This window comes from Cornus florida, unplaced genomic scaffold (genome assembly GCF_030987335.1).
Source record: "Cornus florida cultivar Cherokee Brave unplaced genomic scaffold, ASM3098733v1 CherokeeBrave_3.0.0_Hap2_Chr08, whole genome shotgun sequence".
Lineage (NCBI taxonomy): Eukaryota > Viridiplantae > Streptophyta > Magnoliopsida > Cornales > Cornaceae > Cornus > Cornus florida.
Window position 1 is genome coordinate 1,157,099 of NW_026775578.1, and position 21,600 is coordinate 1,178,698.

The window sequence follows — 21,600 nt, forward strand, 5'->3', positions numbered from 1 at the left end:
ATTTGAATTTAATAATCCATCATTTTACAAGTTTTGGTATGCATAATTAATTTTTTTTTTTGTATAAATTTTTATATTATATAAATGCATGTTAAAAAATCCCTTTTTTTTTTTTTTTTTTTTTTTTCACATAGCCTTAAAAAAAAAAAAAAAAAAAAAAAAAGTAAGGAAAAAAAAGTTGGGTGGGAAAGAGGTGGCGAAATTTGCGCGGGGGTTGGGCCTTAATTATTATTATTATTATTACGTAGTATTATGTATATATTTGTTACACTGAATGTTTCTGATTGATTATTAGGGGTGGGGGCTTTAATACCCTTAATAATAATAATATAAATTATGAATAATGATATTTATATCGATTTGTTACACTGAATGTTTCTTATTGATTATTTATGTATAGTATATAAACAAGTGGCATAAAAAAAAAAGAAAAAAAAAAAGTAACCAATTAAATTATGCATGGCTTTATTCATCAGTGTTTCAGACTTCTCGCCGTCAACACAAACAGTCTCCCTTTCCAGCCGTCCGACGACAGTTTCAATCTTTTTCGGCAGCAGCTTTCAACGAAAACCAGCTATGTTCTCTCTATCGTTCTATCTATATCTCATCTAGGGTTTCTAACTACACATGTATTTATAATTGAAAAACCAGCTCTTTTGTTCACGATGCTTAGTCGAGGCTGTGAACTATATTTGTGCGGGGTGGAATTGGGGATTAATTATAAACGATAAAACACTAACCGGACAGGTGAACCCACCCTCCCCGGCGGCCGGCCCTGGCCCAAGGCGACCAAGGCGGTCGCCTTGGGCCTCAGATTTTAGAGGGCCTCAAAATTTGAGGCCCATAGGGGATGCAAAAAATTAAAAATAAAAATAAGTTAGGGCAAGTTTCGGACGACACAATCTGCTTCGACACTCCGCAGGGCGCAGCCTCCGCTATCGCCTCAGGTGACAAGGTATGTTCATCGTCTCTCTCTCTCCTATCTCCTTTTGCATGAATCGATCTTTTATATATGTTTCTTTCTTTCGTTCATCTCATCATTTGATTTGTTCTAACTTTGGTTTGTTTGATTTGGGCCTTTACCTTTGTTCCAATAGTGAAAAGTAGCTAGGGTTTTGTGTGTGTGTCACTGTGTGTGTGATGGCTATCAAAAGCTGAATGAATATATTATGGTTCTCTTAGTATTTTAATAAATGTGTGCCTTTCTACATGCGTCTTTCATGGCGATCGAGTCCATAATCTATGGCAGGTACTTTTTTTTTTTTTTTTCCTTCTCTCCAATCTCACAACTCCAATCTCACAACAGCAGCAACCATACCCCTTTTCCTCATAATTTTTTGCATTTTCACATTCAATCCCACGAAAATTAAGGATCCCTTCTACTAGTGCGTTGAGGTAATAATGAACTTTTTCGATCTCTAAATTATGCTCATACTTAAAAGTGCCAAATTAAGTGTTTTTTATTTTATTTTTATATGAAGTTACATACCACCATTATTGATGTTATTTGAAGTTGGCTCAGCTAGAATTTCAGTTAATAATACTTTCTAAGCACTTGCCATCAGAATGTACAAACACATGGAAATCAAGAGCAGGCTTTAACAAAACAAAAGTTAATGGTTTTTTCTATTAATTGGCACAGGTCTTCTGTAGCACTGATCAATCAATTGCTGTGGGTAATTGGCTCCCAAAAAAAACACACACAAAGTGTAGTGTAGTTAATATAAAGAGTGAAAGACAAAACTATATATGATAGTGGATGCCACATATAACCTAAAAGTCCCACTACTTCTTCAGTACTACAAGTTCAGCCTCCTACATATATGTATATAATATATAGTCACCTCATCTCCACATATTTTTTCCTCTGTAATCATCATATAAACAATGAATGTAAAAGAAGCTCTAGTAAACTGTTTTCTTCATTTTTTATTTTGTGCCTGTGAAAATTTCGCACTCTTTAATTGATAAATTTATTGTTATTAGTTAGCTGTCTTATGCACACTGCGCATGCGCACAATTATTTATTGGTGGTGATAAAAATTTATAGTGATTAGTTAGTTGTCTTAAGCACACTGCAATTATTTATTGGTGGTGATAGATTATAACTTATTAGTTAGTTGTCTTATGCACACTGTATAGGCGCACAATTATTTGTTGGTGGTGATAAATTTATAGTTATTAGTTAGGTGTCTTATGCACAATGCACAGGGGCACAATTATATTAGCTATAGAATTTGAAAACATCGTGTTAAAATTTCACACTCTTATAATTCTTTTTTGCGCGTGTGAAACTCAAGGGCCTCACATTTGAAAATTCGCGTAGAGCCTCTCAAAATATTTGGAATCTCAGGGCTGGCCCTGGTCGGGGGTACGGTATGAGTGAAGAATAGTGGAAAAAATGGTTTTGTAGCACATTACCAAAATGTTTTGTAAATAGTGACGAAAAATCAAAACATCAATTTGGTGTTTTTGTATGTTTTCACACTGTCGCCTTGGTACTGTAGTGATGAATAATATATGTATATATATATATTTGAAAACTCTAAAATGACATTTTAAAACTAATCATTATATTTTTCTAACTTGCAACACTATTTTATCAAACATGTTTTCATATTTTTGCTTTTAAAAATCTTAAAACAAATGAACGTTACCAAACATACTTTCAATTATTATGCAAAATATTTTACCACAAAACACTTTATTTTGTTTCAAGTTTTCAAGTTAAAATAAAATGCTAAAAATACCCTTATTAAGTTATTATTATTATTTTTTTAGCATTTCTTAATATTCCTATATAAATATACATCGCTTTATTCATCAGTGTTTCAGACTTCTCTCACCGCTGTCAACACAAACAGTCTCCCCTTCCAGTCATCTGACGACAGTTCAATCTTTCTCGGCAACAGCCTTCAACGAAGGTAAGGTCACTCTCTAGTCTTGTCCCTGTGCAGCATTCTCCACCCTAGGCTTGTCACTCTCTGTCGTTCCATCTATATCTCATCTAGGGTTTCTAACTACACATATTTATATTTGAAAAACCAGCTCTTTTGTTCACGATGCTTAGTCGAGGCTGTGAACTATATTTGTGCGGGGATGGAATTGGGGATTAATTATAAACTATAAAACGCTAACCGGACAGGTGAACCCACCCGCCCCGCCGCAAAAAACCCGTTTTGTTGCCATCCACTTATTCAGACAATAAATTCTGTATCTTAGAAGTACCAAAGATTATAGAGTTGGAGAACCGCAGCACAGCAGCTACTTTTGCTGCTTCTTCATATTCTCTGTGTCAACTAAAGCTCACTCTCCCCTCTAGGTGGTGATTGACACTCATCAGCTATCAGTTAGTCAATCTTAATGTAATACTACCATTGTGCTTCTTGTCATCATCGTTTGTTTAGTGTGCTGCTGTAATTTTTTTTTTCTTCCAATGGCCTCCAAATGTTTGATAAATTGCCATTGATATTAATTTTTTGTAACCATTTTATTTCCCCTCCATAATTTTAATTAAAACCCTTCTGCCACAGGAATAACAATAATGCTAGCAAGAATGTGTTTTTTGTTGTTGTGTAGTTTATTCACCTAAAAATGAATTCTATAATATGTATTATATATGCAGTAACATAAATTAGCACTTGACTGTGAATAGATTATTGTAATTATAACTCTTTAGTCTTCACAAGGTTTCATAAACCAATACTCAACACCTTACTGTTTTTTTTTTCATTTTTATTTTTTATAAGTTCTCCTTCACACAATGACTACTGCCTTTGGAGGAAAATCAGAATTATCAGGATGTGTTGCTGCTTCAATTAGGTCCTCTTGTCAGAATTTATTCGTCTCTCAAGCATACAACTGGAGACCCAAGATTGATTGCTTTCCAAAGAGACTTCCACCATTGTCAGTTTCTTTTAGAGAAACAGGAGCTAGAAATTTTTTGAAGCGTGACCTGATAGTCTCAATGTCAAGAAGCAATCAGGGTGAAAGTCTTACGTATAAGGATGCTGGTGTTGATATAGATGCTGGATCAGAGCTTGTGAGGAGAATTGCTAAGATGGCACCTGGTATTGGAGGTTTTGGAGGGCTTTTCCCACTTGGTACAGTTTTTTGTTACTCTCTTCTTGTCTGCCGTTGATGTTGTCCTTTATTATTATTATTTATTTATTTATTTTTTAATGTTAATTGGAGGTTATCAAAATTCTGAACATTAATATAATTAATTTGGAAATGCCATAAACTCTTTTGGAGAAAGTATATAACAAAATTGTTCTGGAGTGGTGCGTCCTCCTTGAAATCTTTAAAAAATACCAAGGTTTTGTGAATTTCACCTACTTTGTCATTTTTTTTGTTTGTTTATGTTAATTGGAGGTTATCAAATTTCTGAACATGGATTTAATTCATTTTGAAACGCCATAAACTCTTTTGGAGAAAGTATATAACAAAATTGTTCTGGAGTGGCGCATCCTACTTGAAATCTTTAAAAATACCTAGGTTTTGTGAATTTCACCTACTTTGGTTCTTCAATTGTCATGTTTGATTCTTATAAAATATGGCTTCATTATACTGTAACTCACTCATGTAAGCATAAGCATAAATTAAAAGAGCATCCCTTGTTGGTGAAGAAGGCCCATTATTGATTGAAACGGCTGACTTTGTCTTGCAGGTGCTAAGATGCTACTATGCCGACATGGCTACAAAGTCATACTGGTTTTTGTTAACTTGTATTGAATTTCTATCTCATCTCTTTGTATATACGTTTTTGAATTTGTTACATGACTGATACTAGATCTAATATTTAGGTTATGGAGCTATTGTAATCAATCTGTTTTTCATCAATGTCATTATGATCCTTAATGAGGGGCCTTGTGTATGTTCTACTATTTACAATGACGACCTTCATTTGCAATCTCATCGTTATCATCATCCTTGCCTTTATCCCATATGGATGGGGTCGCCTTCTTTTGCAGTCTGTTGGTCACAAGATAAGAAACTAATAATTTGGCAAGCTTGCCTATCACTTTGGTTGGTCTGTTCAAAGTTACAAAAATTGTTGCTAATAGGATCTCATGGTATTTATATCATAGCTTCATATCCTTCTATGACCGGCCCCTTTTTCCCTTGGGCCTTTTTACATGCTCGGGCATTTGGCATCCTATCCAAAATTCTCCAACACACAATTATAATTTTACATCCTCTGGTGTGCAACTCTCATTTAATACACCAGTTTATGATGAGAAATTCGTTCTGGTCAATTTTGGCATGGGCAATGTAGATTGACCGTGTTGACCCTCCTTCATGTGCTAGCTGTCTGTCATACGAGCTGAAAAGGGATGACCATTGTTGCTTATCTTTGTCATCATTTGTTGTTTCTTCTCTCTCTTTTATATGTGTTTACGTATTCCCATAAATGATTTTAAAGATTTGGTTTCCTTGTTAATTAGAGAATGTAAATTTTATTTAGGTTGTTTTCTTATAGGATTTGTTCTATTTAGTCTTACCACTACCTCCTCTTGAACAGGGGATTCCTATCTTGTGGCTGGTACAGATGGTGTGGGAACTAAACTTAAGCTTGCCTTTGAAACTGGAATTCATGATACTATTGGTATTGATTTGGTGAGATTTAAAGCGTATACTGATCTGCATTTTGCAACTAATATTGGTCCTTCTAATGCGCTTTTAGTCCAGGTCGCAATGAGTGTCAATGACATTGTTACATCTGGAGCAAAGCCCTTATTTTTCCTTGATTACTTTGCTACAAGCCACCTTGATGTTGACCTTGCTGAAAAGGTGCAATAATTTGCTACTGTTTTGCCTTGGTTCCATGCATTGTACAGTGATTCATGTATGATTGCTTTTTTTTTTTTTTTTTTTTCTCTCTCTCTTCTCTCTCTCTCTCAATCAGGTTATAAAAGGAATTGTTGATGGCTGCCAAGAATCCGACTGCGCTCTTTTAGGTGGAGAGGTATATTTTAGTAGCTTTATAGTGCTTTCACATATGTATGGGGATGAGTAAAGTCAAATTGATGTGCTGTGCAATGTTGGCTATGAAGAAAAGGAAAGATGAAATATTATATCATAAGAAGAGTCATACAATATGAGGTGGTGGAACCACCTAACTATTGGTCACACAAAATATATGTAAACATCCAATTCATATAATCCCTTTGGATATTTGACATTGAAGAAGTTTATGCACTGTGTTCTTTTTTTTATTTATTTTGTGTGTATTTGTTTTTTTTTTTTTGGTGGGGGCAGGGGGGCATTTTGTTTTGCATTTGTTCTATTTTACGCCGTAGTAGTTTGTTGGTAATTGGGCAAGTTACTGCACACCATTTTTCTTGAAACTGTGGATATGTGCTCCTTTATTTTTCCTCCCTCCATCTTTCGTTCTAGAGGAAAATTTAATAAAATCAGGTAACTTTCGAATAAACTATAACTCCCTTAGTTTTGCTTAGTGGATTTTATTTGTCTTTTAGACTGCAGAGATGCCTGATTTCTATGCAGATGGCGAATATGATCTTAGTGGTTTTGCGGTTGGCATTGTAAAAAAGGATTCAGTTATTGATGGGAAAAACATTAGGGTTGGGGATGTCCTAGTTGGTCTGCCATCAAGTGGAGTTCATTCCAATGGTTTCTCTCTTGTTAGGAGGTTTGCTGTTTCTCTGAGAAAATCTTAGCTTTTATTTTTATTTTTATCTCTGTTAAAGTCATTATTAATAAAACCTTATGTTCAAAATAATATTCAATGGTTGGTTTCTTCAGATGCCTCTCGTACTAATATACTATAGCACGTACCTTGATTGATAACTAGGGTTCTAGCTCAAAGTGGCCTTTCCCTGAAGGACCAACTTCCTGGTGAAACTGTTACGTTAGGTGAAGCTCTGATGGCGCCAACTGTTATATATGTTAAGCAGGTCTCTTTTTTTCACCTATTTGACCACATTATTATGCTGTATGTTATTCATTTGTTTGTTGCTAAACGTGGAAGAATCTCATCACATTTGATTTGGTGAAAAGGTTCTGGACCTAATTAGCAAGGGAGGTGTGAAAGGGATATCCCATATCACAGGTGGTGGTTTTACAGATAATATCCCTAGGGTGTTTCCAGAAGGCCTTGGAGCTGTCATTTATAAAGACTCTTGGGTAATACCTCCTGTGTTTAAATGGATACAAGAGGTAAGAATCTTTCTCAGTGGTAACCTTATTTTGGATTAGGGGGATTCCTTGAAGAGTTTTTCAAGGAGATATAGTACCCAACTAATCGACGTGTTTTTAGAAGCTTATTAGACTATTAATGCCCGAATCCTGTCATAAGAGGGGAATGTGGACATCATTTTATGTGGTTAAATGAAGACAAACTAAAATTGCCTGTTTGTTTTTTTAACTTGTCATGATTATTGTTTTTTCAGATGGGAAGAATTGAGGATTCTGAAATGAGGCGGACCTTTAATATGGGTATTGGGATGGTTCTTGTTGTTAGCCAGGAGACGGCTCTTAGAATACTTGGGGACGGACGTGGGGCAAACATAGCATACCGAATAGGGGAGGTTGTAGCTGGGGAGGGAGTGAGCTTTCGCTGAAATGCTGTCATGGTGTTTTTGTACTATCTGTTTGATGAGACGAGGTATAAATTATTGCGGCCATATGTTTTCTTCGGGTAACTTTTTTTTGGGTTTAATTTTAGCGTGCAATTAAGTTTTCATAGTATTGAAGGTATCTGGTTGTTGGTTTGCAAGCTACAAATGCTTGACATGTAGAATTACTGAAATCACTTTTAAAAAAGTTTGGAATCATCTCTATTTTATTTTTCTCCCAGCTACGCGGCTACAACAACTCTGTGATTATAATTCCTTTGATAACCAGTTCCCTCCTCGCCTGAATCACGGTCACCCCTTTCTTTTACTCTGTCCATGATGCTGTATTGTTTCACGAATTCACCAAAAACCATTTATCAATCTGTGCCTGCTATAGTTACCGTGGATGTTCTTCATGTCTCTCTCTCTAACTGAGGGCCTCTTTTTATCTGGGATGGTGGCGAGAGCTCTTCTCCTATGACTTTCCAGTGGCATACCGACTAAATCATGATCACAGTTCATGCTTTTCCTTTTTCCCTGGTTTTCTCAAGGTGTGAAAGGGATATCTCTTGTTTTTGAGCTCTATCGGCCTAAGTTGATCCTATTTGAATGCACTATTGTCGTTGATGCATAAATAGAGATACAGATTGGGATAGAAATATGGAAGAGAGAAACAAGATCCCTTTATATCAAACAATAGGCTGTTAGTGCCATTTTTTTTTTCCCTTAAAAACAAGGGCAGGTTAACTAGAATACGAAAAAAATTTAAAAAATTTGCTTAGTTTAGTTTTTTGAAATATAATTTTTTTGCCCTTTTTATTTTACAGTTTTTTAGAAACTAAGTTTTAAAAAAATAATTTCAGATAACTATTTTTAATAGTTATCTCAATTTTGTTTTTGAATTCTTAAATATTTTTTTTCAAAAACTGAACTAAACATAGAGTTTATTTATTTATATATCCTTCTAAACTACTCTATTTTTTTTTTAATAATTATTTGATTGCTTAAAAGCTGGTGTACAATGTTTTTTTATTTTTTAATTCACTCTTCATTAAGAAATTATATATATTTTGGTAATCAATTATATATATTTTTGGTTTGGTAAGCCTTGGACTAATGACTCAATTATATGTTACAGATGAATATAAAGTCAAAAAATGATATTGGGCCAAACGAGAAACATGTACGTGTGTCTTTTCTTTTTGGGTTAAATAACCGATTTCCGTCATAAATGAAATATATATTAAAAAAAAAGTGATCTCACGATAGAAAATATTTGTTCCACCTCTTCTTTACTAAAGGTTAGTTTTACTAAATCCAAGCTTATTGATAATCCTAAGTGGAACCTCCACTAATTTTGAGAGCAATTATGCACCAAGCATAACGAATCACGGGACCAATTAAAGAACTAGATTCATTTAGAGGAGTCGCACATGGATATGCTAAAGATGCAGGAAAAGCAAAAAAAAATATATCACGCAAATCATTGATGGCATATATGAGGAATAAATTTGGTACACATTTGGTTGGTAGGAACGAACCATGTTCAGTGTACTAATTCTTTTATTGTGTAAATTTAGGATTTAAATTCTGTACATGTAATAGGATTGATATGGGTGAAACTTGTCTAATAAAAAAAACTTAAAGCATCTTCAAGCGTTGTGTATATATATATTTTTTGTGTAAATATAATGTGTCATAATATATTTACACAAAAAATTTAAATTATTTATTTTTAGTTCTAGCGGTTCTGTTGTTTTATAAAAAAAATTACAAATCATATGTGGTAATGTATATTTTACATAAAAGAGTCGCTAGAAATATTCTTAAAAATAAATACTTAACAATATTGACAACATCATACAGTAAGGCATCTTATACTTATACGGAAAATATGACAAAAATATACCGTATCTAACTTTGATGTGGGAAGGAAGGTGTATGATGCTCGTTAGAATTAAGGATAAAGTTTAATGACAATCTGGCTATTGTTTAAAGTTAAATGAAAGGATAAAGCAATGGAATTATTCATATTGTTTCAAACTCAAATGGGTTGCATCAATACCCTTTTGACTTGTGGATATATCTAATTAGAATTTTATTTTTTTATAATTCTAAATAGTTTTGATACTGTACTACCTAGCATACAATGATAAGAACAAAGTAAAAAGTGTAGGATATATACATATATTATTATTAGGATTAATTACAAAGATAGAGGTTTGATACAATGATAACTATATATAAGTTGGATCATTTTTTAAGGATGACAATTTCCAAATTTGATAAAGTTAATAAAGACATTCTAATAGTCTTAACACGGTGAATTAACATTATTACTCTTAGACATATTTAATTACCAATTTATCCAATACAATTTTTTTTTATTGACCAAAACACCCTACTCATACTATGACCAAAATACCCTACCCAAACCAACAGCCACCACACCCACCACAACTTGTTCCAACAAGCACTAACACCACCACCACCACTATATCCATACTTTGCGATGGCGGGTGATGGTTGTAGTGGTGGTGATTACGGGTGATGGTTGTTGGTAGTGGTGGGGATGCCGATGCTCTCTTTTTTCGTTCTTATATATATATATATGGGCAATAGTGTATATATATAAGAATAAATTTGACTTTTTATGAGTTAGGATATTTTACCATAAAAATGAATTAAATGTTGAAGGGTAATTTTGTCTTTTTAACGTTTTAAGAGATTAAAATTATCACAAGTTGTCTTTGTCCAATGAAAAACTAAGTTGTATATAACTATCAATATATCAAACGTTATGGAATGTCGTTGTAATTAACCTTATTATTATTATTATCACATTTGCCTGTGCTCAAGTTTAAATTTCTAACCACACGTGTGATGAAATTGAAAATACTAGGTCACCGGGCGTGATGTGTAGGCAATTAGGGTTGAAAAGTCGAAACCGACTTAACCAACTACTTGGATAAATTGAGTTGGAGCGTTCTTTTGAGTTCCTTAAAGGGGGCATTCTTTTTCCCGCTTGGACATTAACACAAACACATAGGCCGCAGCAGTTTTTAGAGAGAGAGAAGGAAGCATGAAGTACGTGTTGGTTACAGGAGGAGTAGTGAGTGGGCTCGGCAAGGGAGTCACTGCCAGCAGTATCGGCGTCGTCCTCAAAGCCTGTGGCCTTCGTGTCACTTCCATCAAAATAGGTTCGTTGCTTTACTCGTACAGATGTTTATTTGAGATATTTTAATCTTTAACGTAATGCTGTCATTGATGGATATGAGTGATCTTGCATATACTCCGTTAATGTTCAATACTTACCAAAAATATATATATATTCACATGTTTTTATTTATTTATTTATTTTTATTTATCGAGTTTAATGTTCATTTTAGGGAGGGAAAGCAACATGGGTAGAATCTTTGGTTCCTTATTTTGGTTTTTGTTTCATTTTATCAGTTTTCTTTTGATCTTGTGAGATTTTATGATGTGTAGTCATTATTGCGCAACATAGAATTGTGCAAGTTACTGAAGTAAGAGAATGGTGCTGGTTTTGCCTTTTCATAGCCTCCTCTCTCTCTATATACACATGCATTTTATTTTATTTTCATTGGCAATAAACACACTCATACACCCATGCCCTACGGGGACCCTCGGCCTTTTCTGTTGGAAGGCGAGGAAACAACATCCTTTGGCGGTCATATACACATACGTGTCTAACCATGTTTTTCGTTTTCTTTCTATGTAGTGTTCTTTATTTATCTTCAATTTCATTGTTAAGGACTTTTTACAGTTTCCTTACTAAAAAATATGGTATATTTTCATTTTTGCCTCATTTATTCATGTGCAGTAATTGTTTTCTGTAAATGCAGATCCTTACCTGAACACAGATGCTGGTACTATGTCGCCATTTGAGCACGGGGAGGTTTTTGTTCTTGATGACGGAGGAGAGGTTCCCTCTTGTTACTCTTACCATTTGCATTTGCTCAAAAGTAAAAGAAAAGAAAACCCATACACCTAAGAATGAAAATGAGAATGGGATGGTTAATTTTGATAATCTTCATCCTATAAGATCTTATAATCTTCATTTTTCTGGTGGATATGTATTTGAGATCTTACCAAATTCTTCACTTATAGCACAACCACTTGATAAATTAAAGTTCCTGTAGCCAATACAAGACTGTCCTTGACTGGTTGTTCTATTTTATTAATTTAGTTAACAACTGTTCGTATATTATCTGAATAACTGAGGAAAATACAACTGTCAATTGTGGCAGAAGTGATTGTTTGAGAAGTTGCTATCGTATGTAAGTGTTGAAATTGGTTAATCTTGTTACTATTCCTTCTTAATTTCATTCATCCATACGGCCTTTTGAAGTTAATAACTGCAGCGGTGACCTTAAATGATGCTGATTTTTGAATACTTTGTTATTGGAGTGGTTGCATTTGGGCTTTAATATTAGACATGACTGAACAAAATTATCACACATGGTACATCAATATGAAAAATAGTAAATTACGAAGACAAACTGGTAGTCCTTTTTACTTTTCTTTCCCTCTTTTGGGATTTGGTTTGTGACTTTGTGTTAGTATGTCATTGCAGCATCCAAACTATTCTAATGAAAATATTTATTGAACACTACCATTTTCTTTTTCGAGATTCAAAAATATCTTGTCATTTGATTTCTTCTTAAAAGGTTGATTTAGATCTTGGCAATTATGAGCGATTCTTGGACGTGACACTTACTAGAGACAACAACATTACCACAGGAAAGATTTATCAGGTGCATAAAGTTGTTTGGTTTTGATGCATTCTCTCACTTTCTGAGTTCTGGAAGTTATTTCAAGATAATTTATTCGTACTTGTCTCTATCAGTCTGTCATTAACAAGGAGAGGAGAGGTGATTATCTGGGAAAGACTGTTCAGGTGAGGATACTTTATATGATTATTTTGTAAACTTTATCTCATAATGCACGAACTGAGCTGCTAACATTGCTGCATGTTTGAGTTGATTCTAGGTTGTCCCCCACATCACAGATGCGATTAAGAATTGGATTGAATCTGTTTCTGTCATTCCTGTGGATGGGAAAGAGGGCCCTGCAGATGTTTGTGTGATAGAATTGGGAGGGACAGTAGGTAAGAGCTTGTAAGAACAAAGAGCTATCTGATGCATGAAAATTCTCTCTCCATCTTTATGTCAGATATACACTATCTGCCATAGATAACTTGAATATTTTTTTTTTCTTAGGTGATATTGAATCGATGCCATTCATTGAAGCGTTGCGACAATTATCCTTCTTAGTTGGTAAGGTTACACTTGTCGGCTGGTCGCTATATTTTCATAAACAATGATTAAAATTGTTTAGGTTTTCTATTCAGGGGATCTTCTTTCCCTCATCCGTTTGATAATCTTCTTCATGTGTTCATATGGTGTTGCATTTCAAATATTTAATGGCAGTGCTTTATGAGCATGGAGCTACTATGCATAGGTTAATCAGTAAAATAACGAGTAGAGTTAAAGGATATCCTAAATAAAATGACAAAATGTTTCTTTATATGTATTTGTACTTTTTCTTCTTCTTCTTTTTTATTTTTTATTTATTTAATTTTTTTTAATAATATTTCCTCGTGTTAATATATCAACCCTTTTCCCAGGACAAAATAACTTCTGCCTTATTCATGTGAGCCTTATCCCTGTACTAGGTGCTGTGGGAGAGCAGGTAAATACTCCATACCTGTTGTGGTTAATTTGATCCTGCAATTCCTTTTTGCAAGCTTTATTATTTTTTTTATTATTTTGTAAAGATCAAAGTTGTCTGTATTCCCTGAACCTAGTTTCTTCCTCCCCACTTTCTATCTCCCTGTTTATGTGATGATGTGCAGAAAACAAAACCTACTCAACATAGTGTGCGGGAACTGAGAGCATTAGGCTTGACTCCTCACCTCTTAGCATGTCGCTCTTCGCAGGTATGTTGTTTCATCTTTTTGTTACCTATGTGTATGTAAGAGGTTGAATAAATGCACCAGAATTGGCCTAAATATCCCTGTTGGTTGACTCACTGGTTGCTTTTACACTTCATCATACTTGCACTTTAGTTAATTTAGACTAGCATATCTATCATAGTTTGGGAATGGACTGAGCTCTTACGCAGTAATGAACTCCGTATCACATAAGTCATCATGTTGGAAAAGGTTTAAGATGAACTAGGTCATTGATCTTGATTGTATGCTTTGCATGAATTCAATTTATATTTGTTTTTTGTTGTTTGAAAATTGCAAAGGTCTAGACAGTAGATATATTAATTGTATTATTGTTTCACTAGATCAGAAATTACTCTTAAGAGTTCGTTGATGATTGTTTTTTCCATTTACTTTCATCACTCTTTTAATATGTAACTATCTTGCTGACAATCTCTTTTGTATTGCAGCCTTTATTAGAAACAACAAAGCAGAAACTCTCACAGTTTTGCCATGTTCCAGTATGTTGTTATCTGTGAAGTTTGCTATCTGATCTTTTTAATGGATTTTGTTCCCTCAGTTGGGGTTTTGTCTTATCTTTCTTTGGTCTCCCACAGGCTGGCAACATCCTTAATATCCACGATGTTCCTAACATTTGGCACGTTCCTCTTTTACTTCGGGTAGGTGTAAGATAATAGTTTCTGATTCCTCATAGGCCGATCTGCTTTACTAGCTGCTCTTTAGCTTATTTCATACTAAAGTTTCTGACATTCACTTTTTTCCAGAATCAAAATGCTCATAATGCCATTCTACAACAGTTAGATTTACTCGGGTGAGCTATTGTCTTAACATCTTCAGTACATTAGGCTTATATATATTTTTTTATTACTCTCTTACCCTTTTTTGAACTTCCTAGAGTTCAATAGGACCAAGGCAAACATTGATAATGATTTGTCCATAACCATATGAGTTTGATTTAGACAGATTTTATATGTAATTCCTAAGCATATCAGAATTGCTACCAGTTAAACTGGTTGAATCTTATGGAACAAAACACCATTAATCTTGAACAATATGTGGATTGCAGGAAAATTGATTATATTGTGTGATTGATTATTGGAGTTCTGTTTCAGCGTTGCTACACCTCCTGAATTGCAAGAGTGGACCAAGAGAGCGGAAACTTTTGACAACCTCACCTGTTCTGTTAGTATCATTTGAATTTCATGCTTTTCTTTGCAATATATCTTTAGCTTAGAGAAGTAAGAAAATCTGCTTTATGCAGGTGAGGATTGCAATGGTTGGGAAGTATGTTGGCCTTACAGATTCTTATTTGTCTGTTCTGAAGGTGAGAAAATACTTTTACTTAAACTTATTCTCAGTTTAAACAAGTGAAGAGTACATATCTTATGTAGAGTTTGCAAGAAAAATACTAATTTATAAATTATAACTAAATTCCTAAACTTATTCTCAGTTTAAACAAGTGAAGAGTACATATCTTATGTAGAGTTTGCAAGAAAAATACTAATTTATAAATTATAACTAAATTCCTAAATCATTATCGTTTCATAAATAAATCTACTAAGGATTACAATATGCTATGAACCATGCTTATGTAATTGCTTTTTGAAACATAGGCCTAATAATTTGTGTAGGATATTACAGATTTGACAGACAAAGTTATGTAAGATATTAAGTGAATGATTTATAATTTTTAGTTTTGACTGGTTTAATACGGACATGCTCATTTCTGCTTACCTTATTAATTGTATTGTGGATCATCCAAACATGAAACAATGGTGCATCATGACATGGAAATAGCATTTAAAAATCAATCTCAACAATTGTATTTCTAACTTTTTATTCTGAAAAATATTTGCCTACTGAACCTTCGAAAAATAGAATGGATTTTTGGTTCCAAACCCATTACCAATGGTCTGGTTACTGAAAATATAACTATTGTACTGCCAGTTACTGTCATTATTATTCTTCATTTTACATGTAGGCTCTTCTGCATGCCTGCATTGCATGCTCATTGAAGCCATCAGTTGATTGGATTGCTGCTTCGGACCTTGAAGATGATAGCGCAAAATTGGTATTGATCCCTTACTGGTTGCATTCTTGGATCTATTTATTATTTGTTTCGGTGATGATTGTCGTATTTAAAAAATTGTGTTCCTCGTGCAGACACCAGAAACTCACGCTGCTGCATGGGAAACGTTAAGGGTAAGCTTGACTTCGGATTTTCCTTTTGTTTGTTCCCCATTATCCTTTGCCTTCTGGCTCCCTGCAGACAGCATATCTTTCTTTGTTTGTTAATAAGCTTTATGACAGATTTCATAACATGCATGAAACCAAGTTTTACTTGACCAGACTGACTGTTAAAAATGCCCACGTGAATTCTCATGACTTATGGAGGTCTTATGCATACGATGGTAGAAGTTCCAGATTGGGTTGGGGTTGAAACCGAGGCGCCCTTAAGAGACCAAAACGGAACAAGGAATTCAGAGGAGGACAATTGCCTTATATGATTTTTTCAAAATTTTCGTTGTAATGCAAGATATGGGGTTAGGTTATTCTTTTAGTATAAGAAAATCCGAGTCCGTCTTTATCTTTTTATCTTATGGTTTAAGTATAAGGTTCTACTATTGTGCACAAATAGCTTTATAAATATATGGTTACGGAATGGGAAGTTTCAGTTTTGCTAATTACAGACAGTGGGTTAAATCATTGTTGAGTTGGAGTTCATTTGAATACTTTTGCAAATTATTTTACACAACTTTATTTTTCTTTGACCTCGTGTGATTTTCAGTGCTACAAAATTTATTCATAATTATTTTATTGTGTCACTGAAAAGTTGGGCTAGACTGTTGAATTGCTAAGGTGCTGTTTGATAAAACTGAGAATTAAGTTGAAAATTTTAAGAGCTGAATTTTAAGTGCTAAAGTTTTTTAGTGGTAATTTGTGTATATATATATATATATATATATATATATATTTGATATCTTTTTGAATTTTCAGCATTCAGCATTGAGTGATAAGTGATGTCCCTGTCACTTAAAATTTTACCCCATTTTAAGTGGCGCTTACTGTTTTCAGTGATATTCAAATTGCATTATCAAATATACTTAATTGGTTAAGCACTTAATTCATTTAGAATTAAGTGCTGAATTGAGTTATCAAACAGCACCAAGTCTTGTGTCTCAGTTTAAAGGTCTGGTTTTGAAACATTGCAAAAGTTGTTTTCTGAGTTAAATTTTACGTTAAATGGGGGTTCTTGTGTCGCGCAGCTTTATAAATATACAGTCTATTAACAAGGAGTGTTGCTGTTGCCGATTCCAAACAGTGGGTACAACTTCTGTTGAGTAACTTGAGTTGGAGTTGATTTGAGTAGGTTCATCAGTTACTTATCACTACTTATGTTGCTTTTGACAGCATAAGATTTCAGTGCTAGGAATCTCTCTCTCTTTTGATCTATCTATTTAGTTAGTTGCCTTTTGCTTTTTGCTTTTTGGTGGTTGTTAACAACCATATACACCAAAAGCTTAAGCTGTTAGAGAGTGTGTAATTTAAATATATAAATCCTTCAACACGCCCCCTCATGTATGGCCTTCTGTTTGTCCAACGCATGTTTTTCAATTTTTTAATCAAGGTGAAGGTAAGGTTTGAACTTGAGACCTTTGGCTTTGATACCATGGTAACAACATCTACGCCAAAAGCTTAAGCTGTTAGAGAGGGTGTAACTTAAATATATGAATCCTTCAACAGTGGTCAATTGTTATAAGTCTTTGTTCAAAGCTCTTCTTACTCTTATTCAGCATATGTACCTTGTAAGTGAGGGATCAGGACAAAATTTCTTTCACTGTTTCACCACAAATCTGGTGTTATTACCAAAATTCAACATTCGATTTGCTTTTAATGAGGCCCACATATTCAGAATGCAGCATGCGTTTTGGTTCCTGGTGGATTTGGAGACCGTGGTGTGAGAGGAATGATATTGGCTGCAAAATATGCAAGAGAGAATAAAGTTCCTTATCTCGGGATTTGCCTGGGCATGCAGATTTCTGTGATTGAGTTCGCTAGAACTGTAAGTGACTTTCTTTTCATGTATCTTCTTGTATTCTCTGTCAGATAATATATAGGTCCCATTTCAAATACATGCTTTAGGTTTTGGGTGTGGAAAGGGCAAACAGTTCAGAGTTTGATGAGCAGACACCAAATCCCGTTGTAATTTTCATGCCAGAGGTACTTGCATTTTTCATTATGAAATTCTATAGAGCTATATTTTGTAATAGAAATTCCAATACACCCAATCAGTATATATCATCATTCATATATATACATGCAGGGTTCGAGAACACACATGGGAAACACGATGAGACTTGGTTGTCGAAGAACACTGTTCCAGACTTCAGATTGTATCACTGCAAAGCTGTAAGAGATAGATCTATTATTCCATATAGATCTCAAAATCTATTACGCCATTTCGACATAAAAAATGCATGGAAATCTAACACATTCGTTTCTTATAGAAAATCACTTTCATTTTAAACTACGCATTCACTTTTTTTTATCTGTTCAGTGGGTACTTTTGCCAATTGCCAAGTATGTGGTCCCCCGGGTGGATTATCTTATATCAATTTTGATCACTACATGGCTAAGTTCATTGGTGCCGCAATAATTATAGCCCTTGAGAATTTGACCTTTTAGTTACTTATTTGTGATGGAGGTATAGGAAAAACATGAAGGTCTAGGGATGTTTTGATGGTAAATGGTATGAAGCGTCCGGCTATGTGAATCTACTGTTGCTGCTGCTGGATCATCCTTAATGACAATTTTATGAGCTAATGTTTGGTTCAGGTTTAGCTTTAGTAGGAGGATCATTGAATTCAAACTCGGTGGAAATACATTAATGGAAACTGAAATTACTGCACTCTACATGCCTTTGGCTCCATTTTTTTTTTTTTTTTTTTTTGGCTTTTTATTAACTAATGAGTCATATCAGGCTTTAAGATTGAACTGATCTCCATGGACCATCTCTTTGATTTTTTCATTTAAGAATATTTTAGTTTTAGCTTTCTGTTGTGCATGCCTGATTCTATAATTTGTTAATTGGTAGGTACCATAATCCAGAGTATGTGGAAGAACGACACCGTCATAGATATGAGGTTAGTGATGACAATTGATTAATAAAATAGAATTATTTGACGGACATACATTCTCGGATATACTCTTATTATGCCATGTATGATGCAGGTGAACCCAGAGGTGATTGGCATTTTAGAAGAAGCTGGGTTAAAATTTGTTGGGAAGGATGAAAGTGGAAAACGTATGGAGGTTGGTTTTCTGGACCTGGGTTACACATAACCTTGAAAAGATTGTTCTGTAAACAACACTTATTTTTTGACGCGTGTTCATGTTTTCCGGGCTTCTCCCTGCCTGTTGCTAGTTTATTCGCCAAGGAGGAACATTTCATTTTTGGATATAAACATTATTGAATTTTATTTTACCGGGGAAAAAAAGCATTAATGAATTTCAATGTACATTTTTGCAGATTTTAGAACTTCCATGCCATCCATTCTATGTGGGAGTGCAGTTTCATCCAGAATTTAAGTCACGGCCTGGGAGGCCTTCAGCTTTGTTTTTAGGTACTTTGTAATTAGTTTTTTTTTTTTTTTTTTTTTTTTTTTTTTTCATAGTTGGTACTCAAACACACATGCCTCCATTAAGGCTTGAACCCTTGACCTCCCTTTGGGAAGTGAGGGCCTGATACCGCTAGGCCACCGACCCATTGGTTACTTTGTAATTAGTTTATCTAATTAATTAACTATTATCACCCAGTTCCATCTATTTTCTGTAAAAGGTATATTACGATGGGAGGTACTACAATATTTATGTGTTCTTTCTTTAAATAGTAATTTTCTATAGATGGACATGAGATTAGGTATTTAGGTTTTTTTAAAATAAAAAAATAAAAAAAATGCCTTCAGGAAATATTTTGAAAAAAAATCATACAATAATACAGCGCCACATTTTCCAAGCTTGAGCCTTGATGGTCTTTGATTTAAGAGAAGTTTGGCGGAAAAGATGTGTAGCTAATCATACAGTTGTTAGGATAATACGTCGTGAATTTCCATCAGTTCTGTATCTATTCCTTGAAAACTAATAAAACAACAAACATAGCCTTTTCCCAACTACTTGAGGTATCTATTCCTTGAAAACCATCACTGATTGTATTGTGAACTTTTTTCCTCCTTCATGCAAGGTCTGCATGCTAAGCAAGCAGTGTTGTTAAAGGCGTGCGCCTAGGCTCCAGGCTCATATAGGCGCAAGTGTTGCGCCTGTTGTGTGGCCAGTTGCACCTCTGACAACATTTGTGCCTGCAATATGGAATCTGAATATGCTTTAATAGTAATTTAAAATTTCAATTTGTGCGCCTCTCTTCATTTAGGCGCGCGCCTCACCTTGTGCCTAGGCTGCCTTAGTGCGCCTTGGGCCTTCGATAACACTGTAAGTAAGGATTTAATTGATTTCATTCTCTCTTCATGATATCTGTACTTTAATATTTACATATTGCATTGTAGGTCTTATCTTGGCAGCAACAGGGCAGTTAGAAGCATATCTTAGTAAGCAGCAGCAGAACGGAAGTATATGACCAACTTGTTGGTCTCGATACTCCCAAAATTTTCATACAAGGTAGTTCAATATTTGTGGTTTAACCTTGAGGAGCTCCTTAGAATGGGTGAAATTTGTCAGAGTAGTGGCCTTGTGGCTCTGTTCTTTTGTGCAGTCCCCACTCCTGTTGAGATGGGCTTGTACTTTTCAGTGCGAGGTCGGGGGCAGCAGTTTCAAACCTATCCAGATCTGTTTAAAAAAGAAAAGAAAAAGTTGGAACTGGAATAGGTGGACTTACATGGTCTGGTTTGGGCAGCAGTTTCAAACCTGAGCCAGATTCTTCTTGTAGGGAAAAGCCAGAGTTGGATCTGGATTAGATCTTGGTTCTGATTTTGTATATTGTTGCTATTCACATAAATACACACAGGAATGCACACATTAACACTCTTGGCATAATGTGTGTGTGCTTCACTTGCGCTTCGCCTCTTGGTATGTGGGGATTCAGTAATTGAGTTGTGGTAGATTTTGAACCAAATCTTTCAGCCTGAATTGGTCAAGGGCGTGTCCAGTGGGTCTGTTTGATCCTGTTTATCTTTTGTAGGAGCACTTGGTGCTAAAACTGCCCCATTACAACACATATTCATGCTTTGATAGCCCTTGCTTTGGATTTGGTCAAGTGCAAAAAATATGCTTTCGTCAGCCATATCATCTTGATTTTCTAATGGAATGCTGTATGTCTAACCTTTGGTTGTAGGAAAACAAAGATGCTTTATGATGGAGCTGCATATCAGGATTCCAAATAGGATCTTTGATGAGATAAAATATAGAAGTGAACAGCATGAGGCTTTGCTCCATGGTGAACTTTAAAATTGTGATTCTTGGACTCCGTATTTTATTTCATGTGTGGGCTTTGATGGAAATGTAAGTTGTCATCATCCCCTTTATCCAGAGACAAAAGCATTGTTCCTTTTTCTGGTAAAACGTTGGAAGTGGGTTTCTGCCCACCTTTTTTTTTTTTTTTGGATATAACCTTTTGTCCAAGATGATCATTTTATATATATATATATATATATATATATATATATTGAAAGGTAAAAGTGCATGCCAGAAATATTGATTTTGCAGCATGTGCTGTACACAAGAATATTGAGGGTGCCAAATATGATACCTTGATGAGTACTTGAATTGATTCTGTTATGGTGCTGTAAATTCTTGATACATTTGGAAAATGATATTAAGTTGCCCAGATGTATTCATACTGTCGTAATCCGCAACATATTCTTCACATTGATTTTTTTGAAGCAATAAAACTTTTGTTCTTATTATAAGAAAAATATACTGTAGTAAACAGTCAACGGAAGCCTCGGGTATTTACAGAAATGCCGGAATGCCTCTATTACAACAAACAATGAGGAAAAAAAGAAAAAGAAAAAGAATGAGAATGATCGAAAATGA

General features: G+C 34.6%; 2 protein-coding genes across 2 annotated transcripts; both read left to right on the top strand.

The window, feature by feature from the left end:
* The first annotated feature begins 480 nt into the window (after positions 1–480).
* Positions 481–7,821, top strand: LOC132268787 (phosphoribosylformylglycinamidine cyclo-ligase, chloroplastic-like). Its single transcript, XM_059769627.1, has 9 exons — positions 481–955; positions 3,750–4,103; positions 5,525–5,619; positions 5,692–5,793; positions 5,909–5,968; positions 6,483–6,655; positions 6,818–6,920; positions 7,024–7,182; positions 7,416–7,821. Exons 2-9 carry the CDS (start codon positions 3,764–3,766, stop codon positions 7,584–7,586), a joined length of 1,203 nt encoding a protein of 400 aa, XP_059625610.1. The 5' UTR covers positions 481–955; positions 3,750–3,763; the 3' UTR covers positions 7,587–7,821.
* A 2,727-nt stretch (positions 7,822–10,548) lies between these two features.
* Positions 10,549–21,581, top strand: LOC132268788 (uncharacterized). Its single transcript, XM_059769628.1, has 23 exons — positions 10,549–10,780; positions 11,447–11,526; positions 12,272–12,358; positions 12,451–12,501; positions 12,594–12,711; positions 12,824–12,880; positions 13,231–13,295; positions 13,459–13,542; positions 14,004–14,054; positions 14,151–14,213; positions 14,319–14,365; positions 14,667–14,736; positions 14,816–14,878; positions 15,536–15,625; positions 15,718–15,756; positions 17,468–17,617; positions 17,698–17,775; positions 17,879–17,964; positions 18,650–18,698; positions 18,787–18,867; positions 19,085–19,178; positions 20,115–20,226; positions 20,900–21,581. Exons 1-22 carry the CDS (start codon positions 10,663–10,665, stop codon positions 20,183–20,185), a joined length of 1,692 nt encoding a protein of 563 aa, XP_059625611.1. The 5' UTR covers positions 10,549–10,662; the 3' UTR covers positions 20,186–20,226; positions 20,900–21,581.
* The last annotated feature ends 19 nt before the right edge of the window (positions 21,582–21,600 follow it).